Source organism: Eutrigla gurnardus (genome assembly GCF_963514095.1).
Source record: "Eutrigla gurnardus genome assembly, chromosome: 4".
Taxonomy (NCBI): Eukaryota; Metazoa; Chordata; class Actinopteri; order Perciformes; family Triglidae; genus Eutrigla; species Eutrigla gurnardus.
In genome coordinates this window covers 25,117,983-25,128,960 of record NC_139918.1, presented here as the reverse complement: position 1 = coordinate 25,128,960, position 10,978 = coordinate 25,117,983, and the positions used below count along the sequence as shown (strand labels likewise).

The window sequence follows — 10,978 nt, the reverse complement described above, 5'->3', positions numbered from 1 at the left end:
AGAGACAGCATCCACTCCTTCATTTCCCTTCCCTCTCGTCCTCTTGTTAAAACCATCCATTACTTCTATACCTTTTCCTCATCTCCGATTCCAACGTACGTCCACGCCGGTCGCGGTGAATCATTAACTCGTCCTCCTCCTCGCCGAGGTCGAGCCCGTCAGATAGTTCTTCATGGCCTTTAACTAGCGGAGATGTTTCTGCTGGAAAGGGAAAAAAATAAAAAGCCCTGAGAGCCGCTGGTTTCTCTGAGTGGGCGTTACCTCCTGAGATTAAAGTCTTCAGGAAACACAATTACCTTCACCTTGTTGTTTTTAAAATACCTGCTGGAGTTCATGAAACTTTCCAACACTTCCCCACCGGTTAACTTGCAGGCCGTATATCAGAACTGTGTAAAAATAGGATGATTTGACTCCACAAAGACCTGCAGACATTTAAAAAAAAAGTATTTCTCAGCATTCAAAATGAATAATTACTGGTTGAAAATGTCCCTGTAGATGTCAGAATCTAATGAAATGTGAGGTGGAACAAGCTTGTGTGTTTTCAAATGTATTTAACAGTTCTCCCTTTTAAAGAGAACTAGATGTATGAGCTACATAAGCAGCCTTGTGGAAGCTGTTTGTGTCAATACGCTTCATATTTTAAATCTTCTGTAGGAACGAATGAAGATAAACTGCCTGCGGTTAACATTTACACGTTCATGTTAATCCGCCGTCGTCTCTGAACAGTACAGGAGCGTCTACGTACGGAGGTGGGACGCGTTCACCAGCCGCTCCATCGACAAACATCAGCTTCAAAGCGGAGTGGATTGTTCGTTTGAATGAACGCAGCGTGATTCCATCTCTTAGAGGATCTGAGGAAACGCAAACAAACAGGCCATATCAAAGACACGTCGGGAGCACGTCCAACACATTTCACGCTAGAAACATTCGGTCTGACAGCCGCCGGCACCGCCGCCACTAATACTTCTCTGTGTTTATGCCAAGCAGCAGCAAACATCAACTCAGTCCAGTGCAAGTATTGATCGGGGGGGCGTGGCCAGGGGAGGTGGGGGGGCGGATCTTCATGGTGATGCGGGCGGACGGCGGTTCTGTTTTGGGACTCGGTGGGACTGTGGGTGTAATTATAGAGTGGGTGTGGAGATCTGGGGTTTCAGACATCACCGTTTCCAGCCCCCATCCATCACATCCAGCCGGGCAGAACCAGGCCACAGATACCCCCCCCCCCCCCCCCCAACCCCCCCAACCACCCGCCAAATAATCATTCCCATGCAACCCGGCGCTCCAGACAGCAGCCCTCATTCAATAACACAGCTGATCAGAAATGATAATAGCAATCATGCCACTGCATATTTTAGAGGTCTGATTTTGTGTGTGTGTGTGTGTGTGAGTGTGTGTGTGTGTGTGTGTGAAGGCGATGTGAGTAAATGGAGCTGCAGTTATTATTGCCAAAGCAAAGCAACTGTTGCCTGACATGACTTGTCCGTTGTTCTGACTGCGAGGAGGAGACCTAAAGGTTGAAATGCAAATATCCTCATTAAGTCAGGAGGGGGTGGGAGGGGAGGGAGGGAGGGAGGGGGTCGTATCAGCCTGTGGAAAGAAAAAGCTGTCCGTCTTGTGATTACTGTTGGCGGTGGAGCTTTTACAACAACAAAATAGGGGAAGAGCATCTTTCAGCCGGGGCGTAAAAGAGTTCAATCCCTATCTCAGCTTTCATGTCCGGCTATAATCCAGTGTCCTTCCGAGACCTTGGCCTTTTACAAATCTGTGAGTTTCACCTGAACGCCTGCCAGTCCCTGTTCTTTTCCTCTTCTCTTCTTTTTTTTAACATCCGAAGCCAGCACTTTAGATGCTGATTTATTCATGCCTAATTATTAAAAAATGGATTCTATGAAGGTTTACTTTCGCTGCCTCAGTACGATGCCGTGTTGTGTCATGAATAACAAATAGGTTCATTATTGAAACGTCCATCCTCAGCCTGTAGTATGAAAAGCAATCTCCTGCTTGCCTCCACCCACATGTTCTAGTTCCGCATTGATAGATGAACGAGGTAGGGTTGGAAAGTGCTGGTTCTCCCTTGTTGTTGGCGGGAAACATGACATGAACACAAGAAAGGGAAGGGGAAACATGAAGCGACCCTCCTTTTGAAGAAGGGCACAAGGTCACAAATCATCCGGTTGGCGGAGCGGAGTCTGGGACAAAGTCGGGAGGAAGGTGGAGCGCTTGCATTCGGCTGTTTGGTGCCCGGCCTGCCCCGGGTCCGGCTGTAAAAAGCCCGTCGTCAGACTGAATAATGGCCGTTTTGATGACTGTTCCAGAAACAGTTTCAAGGCGCTCGTCTGCTATTTGCGGTGGCATTTTGTAGACCTTTTTTTCCAGGCAATGTGGAAATGCTCAGGGCGGCTCGTCCGCATCATCGGCTATGTCGGAGTATTAACTGGTGCTGATGGATTTTTGCAAAGCGGTGAAAGAGTGGGACTCCGCCGAGGATCAGGATGTTAAAGATCGGCCCCGCTTACAGTGCTCCAACTCGCTGGGATTGACTGCCATTGAATTATGAGATTAAAGTAGTCAGGACCACGTCTGCATGAACGCGGAGTGAAGCCAGACGTCTCGGCTGCCAAGCCTTCTGGCTGGTTGGTACGGTCGGGGTAGAGTTACAGCACGTCGGGGAGGAAGAAGAAGTCCTACTGCTCTGACTTTATTCCCTGAAGTTCATTTTGTGCCAACCGTCGACCTCCTTCCACCAAATCCCTGGAAAAATGGAGTCACGGGAAACGAAACGACAAAATAAAGAGTGAAAATGCCAAAAAAAAAGACTCATATAAAGAATATAATGAAATAGTGACAAGCTGCTGAGTGTTTGGTTACTTCAGTATGTTACAACATCACTTCTGTTTGACTGCTTGTCAGAAAGCTGCAGCAGCTTTGAGGCCAGCAATGTCAGAACCAGTCCTTGTCTGTACCAGTGGTGCTCAACTGGTGGGTCGCGGCCCGTTTAAGGCCTTTTTTGTGCAGCGGAGTGCCATCTATTCACACTCCTTACCTGTAGGTGGCGATAATTTGAGGATTAGCTTTTTTATTCATGTGTTTTGCATGAAAACCGGGTTTGTTCCTGAAATTCAGCCTTCTGATTGATGCTTGAATATGTGACTGAATAGTTTTGAACAGTGTTTGTTATGTATTCAAGTAGTTGTGACTTCTGTATTTCATGTTTGTGCATGAAAGCATGGTGGAGGCTGTTTGATAGTCTTTTCATTCACTGTGTTAGAAGATACAACCCTCTGGACGGGGGACATTTGGGGGCACAGGAAGTGTTCCTCGAGTTGAAGTAGTAATGAGCCCCTGGAACAGCGAGTCACAGCGCCCTCTAGAGGGTGGATGTGGAGGAACCTGGTCTTTATGACCTTCTGTCCCGTTTTCAGACCAGACTCCTTCTCCTTCTTCCGTTGCCTTCGTGGTATCTGGATGGAGCTCCAGTGGATTCTCGCTTCAAATGACTCGTTAGTCCGGCCCATTTCTCCCATCATGCACCACAGGTGTTGCCCCCGTGTCCCTGCTGGATGGTCCTCTGTCAGAGCGAGACCGCGGCCGTCCGAGCTGCTCGGTGTTATTCTAGCCTTTGAAGGTAATGGCAGGAGATCAATGTGATGAGTGGCCTTTTATGAGTGCAGCGTATCGTCGGCCTTGATGGCAGCGAGCTGAGGCTGTGGGAACGGGGTGGTGGGGGGGGGACATCATCAGCCTGAATATATCATCCTCCATTCCTCCCATTTTTCTTCTATCCATCACGTCTCCCTCTCCTCGCTCGGCCTCCAGCTCAGCTGGCTGTGACCGGTCATTAACACAAACATTAAGTGCTCTGTGAATCCATAGCTCCTCCATCTCCTCCATAAAACAGAGCCTCCCCATAATGACACACAATCAACGGGGGGAGAGGAGTGCGTCTGCTGCATTACCAGCAACACAAGAAGCAGAGCTATTAGAGCTGAGCCGATGGGAACATTCTAGTTGGCGTAGATTTACGTTAAGAAGGTTGGGAGATGGGTCGGGATGAAAACAGACACGGCGGCGCAGACATGTGTAGTAAAACTAACTGGAAGAGAGCCGACTTAATGGAGGCGCGTTAAAAGACTCCCATGTGATGTTTTCATCCACGTCCTCCTGCTTTATAAGAGCCGTCTCTTAGAAAACGTGGAGGAGGAGACCAAAAAGAGGGCCGAAGATCACGGATCACGAGCCGATTTATGAATGTGTGGATCCCGTCCGTAACCCGCGCACTAAATATATCCTCGGGGCAGGACTAACAGCGTTACGGTACGCACAAATCCTTGGAGAGGAAATGGATGCAAGGACCACAGAATCCCATTATCGGCGAAGGTGACGGGTGACGATGCCTCCTCTTCTTCCTGCTCCGCGGCGAGGTCGGGGAGATGTCACGCAGCACGGTGCTGCAGGCAGATTGCATTTGAATGATGAAATGTAAAAGGTCTGCAGAGGAGCGGAGGAATGGATAACAAACCCTAGAAGTATGGATGGTGACCGCGGGGCTCGTTGCTGCTAGATAGCTTCTTAAATGCACGTGTCGCACACGTCTCGGCGTTGTCGGAACGGGACGAATGATCGGACGCTGAAGGATTGATAGCGGCGTTGATACTCTGGAGCAATCAAATGTTTTTGCACCGACAGAAGCAGAAACGTGCCGCGTGGCCTCGAGCTCTCCGGCAGTGAAAAACAACGGCCGAGAATCGATATGTGGCCAGGAAAGCATCAAATTATACACACACACACACACACACACACACACACACAGTAGCAGATGAATACCGTGATGTGAGGAAACTGTGTCACCACGTCTCCTGCTAAGTGACCGATGCACCTGCGATAGTTTGTCTTTGACACTGAATATCTACCGAGGAGGAGAAAAAAAAAATGTGAAATTGCAGTTCATTATTGCATGAGCCATTGACTATCTGGACACATTTCCAAACGGGCATTACAAGAGACGCCTCGGGCCTCGTCCTTTTTGGCGTGAGAGATGGTGGTCATTTGGCTAGACGAGGGGCGGTGAGGACCCCCTTCTAGACCGGAGCAGACGGGTGCCGAGGAGCCGAGGGCGGCTGTATTAATGAACAGGCAGCGCTGAAAGGGACAGGCTGCTGTAATGCTGATGAATGGTCATTACAGAGCCGAGACCGGGGGGGGGGGGGGGGGGGAGAGGGGGGAGGAGCACAGCGAAGTGGGCTCTGAGGGAGAAAAAAGGCTTTAATTTGCACCTCAGATTTCCGTAAACTCGTTTATCATGTCGGCGGTGTCACTGTCCCCCCTCCTCCCCCTCCTCTCTCCTTGCCCCCACCTGACCCAGAGCTTCTGCACATATCGCCAAGCATTTCACCATCATTGTTCACCACCTTCACTGTCATCGCCGCCGGCGGCGGGGGGGCGGGAGAAGCAAATCTGCGAGCTGAGGGCCCCCCCCCCCCCCCCCCCCTGGATTCGATAGGTGGAGTATAAAGAATAGAGTGTTGTTGTTCCAGACACGGGAAGTGATCTGAGGAGAGAAATGTTCAAAACTGTTTCAAACCACTCTCTGCTCCATGAAATATTAATTTCAAGTCAGCGTGGCTTTTATGTGACTGTCGCAATCCATACTGCTTTTATGTCCCTTTTTTTCTCCTGTCTGCTCGACACACACACACACACACACACACACACACCACAAATTAAAATATCACATCTTGAACTCGATCAGCTTTTTGTGCAGCTGGACAGTTATTAAAAATAAATTGTCGTCTGAAAGCAAGCTCGGAGAGGAGCATCTTTTTTTTTTTCCATTTCCGTTAATTTCTTCTTCCCTGATGCTCAGTGATTCCAGCCAAATGCAAATGGCAGAGTTTCATCGTGATTCTGGTGCCGTTAAAACCCCCGAGGGGCTTCTGAAGCTCGTCCAAACACACTTTCTGGGTCGCACCTGCAAGAAAATGGCCTGCAGTGAAATTTCAGTCGTGTCTGCAGGCTTTTCTATCAGGCCGGCTCCCGTCCATGTGGCAGTCTTGTCTAATTGTAATTCACTAGTGCATAATCTTTAAACGTGTTCCACGCCGTACTCCGTGATGCACGGACTCGGTGGCGAGCCACGCTCGCAAACAGCAGCGCGTCCAAAGTCATTACGGGCTTTGTGCTTAAACAGTGCACATGCAGCGGCCGTGTTTGGAGACCCAGACGTGGTGTTTACGTCGCTGCTGCACTCGCAAACAATTGTTTATCACTCAGAAAGAGAAATGACGTTGTTTCCCTCGCCGTTAATCCGGGAAGTCGCCTCGGCGCCGTCGGGCAGATTACTGATCTGTGTGCAGATTCTCAATATCAGAATATCACGTAAAACTAAGTCGATGACAAAGATTAAGTGTGCTCTGTTTGCTTCTCCGTCCTGCAGTGGGAGGAGGTGAGCGGCTACGATGAGAACCTCAACACCATCCGGACCTACCAGGTGTGTAACGTCTTCGAGCCGAGCCAGAACAACTGGCTGCTCACCACCTTCATCGACCGCCGCGGGGCGCAGCGCATCTACGTGGAGATCCGCTTCACGGTGCGCGACTGCAGCTCCATCCCCAACGTGCCCGGCTCCTGCAAGGAGACCTTCAACCTCTACTACTACGAGACGGACGCCGTCATCGCCACCAAGGGCACCGCCTTCTGGATGGAGGCGCCCTACCTCAAGGTGGACACCATCGCCGCCGACGAGAGCTTCTCGCAGGTGGACTTCGGCGGGCGCCTCATGAAGGTGAACACGGAGGTGCGGAGCTTCGGCCCGTTGTCCAAAAACGGCTTCTACCTGGCGTTCCAGGACTACGGCGCCTGCATGTCTCTGCTGTCGGTCCGTGTGTTTTACAAGAAGTGCCCCAGCGTGGTCCAGAACTTCGCCATCTTCCCGGAGACCATGACGGGGGCCGAGAGCACCTCGCTGGTGATCGCCAGAGGGGTCTGCATCCCCAACTCCGAGGAGGTGGACGTCCCCATAAAGCTGTACTGCAACGGGGACGGGGAGTGGATGGTTCCCATCGGCAGCTGCACCTGCAAGGCCGGGTTCGAGCCCGACAACGGCAACGTGTGCCGAGGTGAGTCTCATTTTATTTGGTTAAAAAAACAAACAAAACGGAGCCGAGGGAGGGGGCAATATTCAGAGAAAAAAAGGGCAAATTTGCGAATTTATTACCTTGCTAACAACCGGCATCTATGCTAGCTAACTTCCCCTGAATGTACTTGTATGTTTCTAATCAATCATCCCAACGTGTGACAACGTGTTTATTGATCGGGGTGGTTGGGCTAAGATGCTAGTGGTAGCTTTCACTTGTTGTCTTAGCAACGGCAAACATCTGCTGTTAGTGGAACCAAGCAACTTGTTTATATCGGCTATATATCTGTATAAAGTGGCAAATTTGCGACTTCTTTTCTCTAAATATTGCCCCCCTCTCTCAATTCAATTCAATTCAATTCAATTTTATTTATAGTTACATATCACAACAGAAGTCATCTCAGGACACTTAACGCATTGAGCAGGACTAGAATACACTCAAGATTTCCCAACATCACGCGTTACAGCGACAGTGGCGAGAAAAAACTGCCTTAATAGGCTTTTAGGCAGAAATCTGGTGCAGCCCAGGCCCTTGGGTTCCAGCTGCACTTGGTGTTGGTAGTATAGTAGTAGTAGCATTAACAGTAGAGGTGGTATTAACAGAAGCAATGGTATCAACAGTAGTAGTCCATGGCAGCAGGCACAGCCACGCCCAGATGGATCTCGACTCCGTTTTTTCTTTTCTTACAGTGGCCCTCAAACGCCGTCATACTTTTGCAAGTTGTGCTTCCGAACACGCCGGACGGCTCAGAATAGAACGAGTCACTTCACAGTAGACAGGTGACATGTGTTTGTGCTATTTCGGTGCCGGCGGCGTGCGGTGGATCGCAGCTATCCTTTTCTTTTCCGCCTCATTGGAACGTTTGAATTGATCCTTTTTTTGTTTCATGCGTTTTTGCCGAGCATGATGCGCCGCGCTTCTCCCCCTTGATCACATCCACCTCCGGCGCGCTAGAAAGGCACATTAGCATTGATTCTTAATCTGTAGCGAGCGGCCGCCTTCTGTGCAGCCTCCTCCGCAGATGGCGCGAGGGTTTGATGCCGCCTCGCTGTGATGCCGCCGCCGCCGAAGTTCTGAGGAATAGATAATGGCGCTCGCATAAAGACGAGGTTAATCCGGGGTTTTTTCCCAACTCAAGCTGTCACTTTCTCTGCCTTCCTGTCTGTCCTCTAATGCACCTTTACGCTCCGCACCTTCTCACACACACACACACACACACACACACACACACACACACACACACACACACACACACACACACACACACGTTGGCTGAGGGTGTGTGATGATCGTGCGAGTGGCTCGGGGCGCTCCCGACCGGCCTCGGGAGGCGAGCGGCAGAGTGTGTGCAGCTCAGATAAGATTGATTGACGCACATCTGCTTCTGATCAATAAACAGATATGAGAGTGCCACATATCTACAAAGCACACACTGTGTGAACTGTATCCTTCTTGCACTGCTCTACGTCCTACACAACACACACACACACACACACACACACACACACACACACACACACACACACACGGGTGGAAATGACTTTCAAATGAAAACGAGGAGGTAAAAGTTGCTTCTTCGCTCGTTACTGAAACTCACTTTGCCGCCTCGATTTCATTTTACCTGATGGTAGATCTGTGGATCTTTATTCCGATCATTGTGGTGTCCAACTGATGGGAAAAAAAAGCCAAATATTTGTATTTTGACCTAAACAAGAATCCTATCATGAGACAAATATGATGCTTTTGATGCACAGTTGAAAAGAGTTGCGTTTAAATATCAAATTAAACGGTCATCTGACCGATGGGACCGCGGTTTATTAAACATGGCTTGTTTTTTAAAACACCTCGTTTCTAGTGTCTTTGACTCAGCATATTGAAGCGAGTCATATCAATGAGTTTCCATCCTTGTGAAATGTGCTTGAATGGAACCCGGTGAATCGTCTTTTATGATGCCGTTCTAACGCACGTCGTTGGGTTGATATTACTGGTTCCTCTCCATGTCTGAGCTGCCGTCTGTGGACTACGGCGTCGAAGGTTAAACATGTGAAACATCGTTCGCTGCAGGACTTTCATATCCACAATCAGCCGACTCACCTCGTCGTCCTCTAATGCAAACAAACCTTCAGCTTTTCACCAGATCAATATGTATTTAACTGATCCACGTCTCTCTTTGTTCACCGAGAATACTCCTTATTAATACTTCAAACGTACACACACTCCGAGCCCAGTAATTGGAGTGTGAGGTTTCCCCGAGCACACACACACACACACACACACACACACACACACACACACACACACACACACACACACACACACTTCCCTATCTACAAAAGCCTCTTTGAACAGAGGAGGAGATGTATATTTCCACTAATTCCCACAATCCCCCTGGCTTCCTCCGCTAAAGCACCCGTGGCGAGGCCGACTTCCTGCAGCATTCTGTTTGACACATCTCGCCTCCGATGGAAACGCCGGCGCTACGCGAGCTGTGAAGGAAGCAGCCCGTGGCGCCGGCGGCCGCTGTTAGCGTGTAGCTGCAGCATGGAGTGGCATTAAAAGCAGCGTTGTGTAGTTTGACCTCGAGCCTCACGGCACACACACACACACACACACACACACACACACACACACAGAAACGGATGATGCTGTCGTTTCTATCACAACTAGTTCGCTCTCCAGAGACACCCCCCCCCCCCCCCCATCTCCTCCAATAAGAGCAATCTCAACCTCTTATTTTCCACAAAGTCTCTTTTTCTCCGGCTTGTAATCCATTATTTAAAAAGGGGAATATCACATTAAAGTGCTGGTGAAGTCGAGGACGACGGGCAACCAATCAATTTGAGGAGGGGGGGGCAGGTTGGTGCAATAACATGGCCTCAGCATCGGCCCTGAAGTAATCGCCCATTAGAGATGAAGTAACAGCAACGGGAACAAAACCAATATGAGATGATCACGCTGGAATCATTCCCCCTCATAGAGAGCAACGCGAGAAAGGCATGCTGGGAAATCATCAGCACGGCGAGGAACGGCTTGTTTTTGAGCCACAATCTCACGACGTGGTGCGAACGTGATGGGAGGAAGATGAACGGTTCCCCTACTGGCCATTTGGTGTATGTGCGAGTTTGTAAACATTATACATTAACATCAATGGTTAACTTAACACAGCAGATGACGTAATAATCAGTCTCGCTTGATGTCAAACTGCCTGAGGACGTCATTTATATTTAATGTTTCGCCGTCAAAATAACAAAGTAAACATGGACGCGTGGAACAACAACGCTTTTATTTGAAAGAAAACGCTGCAAAAGAATAGAAATGCTTTTTGTAAGTGAGACATGAATAATTCTTTACTTGTTCACGTCGTGATTAGTTAGTTGTGATGGAGAAAATTAGCCTAATTGCAATTGCTTGTGTGTGTGTGTGTGTTAAACTTAATGTGTGTGTGTGTGTGAACCTCCCTTTACCTGATTGAACTTTCTCTAATCTATATGTTTTAATTAGTGACAGGTAGCATGGTGTGTGTGTGTGTGTGTGTGTGTGTGTGTGTGTGTGTGTGTGTGTGTGTGTGTGTGTGTGTGTGTGTGTGTGTGTGTGTGTGTGAGACCATGTAGAGATGTTGTGCTCTGTAACGACGATGCCAGCATGCCATCCTCATTACCGACTCCCACACGAGCCATTTTGGTGCCCCCCCCCCTCCCCCGTTTCTCCCCCGTTTCTCCCTCTCTCTCCCCCTCGGCTATGTAAGCAATCTGCTAAATATTTGATGGCCTCCCTGTTCTATCGAGCGGAGACGCCCGGCTCCCTCCACCGCCAGCACGAAGCCGTCCCCCCGCTCGACTCCAGAG

At 49.4% G+C, this 10,978-nt stretch overlaps 1 protein-coding gene across 2 annotated transcripts in view; it reads left to right on the top strand.

Annotated features, from left to right (window-relative positions):
* Window positions 1-10,978, top strand: part of ephb1 (EPH receptor B1) — a 94,778-nt gene that overhangs the window by 5,920 nt on the left and 77,880 nt on the right. For both annotated transcript variants that reach the window (XM_084008150.1, XM_084008149.1), the window contains exon 2: window positions 6,434-7,115. In XM_084008150.1, coding sequence (XP_083864276.1) covers window positions 6,434-7,115 — 682 coding nt within the window. The remainder of the gene's footprint in view (window positions 1-6,433; window positions 7,116-10,978) is intronic.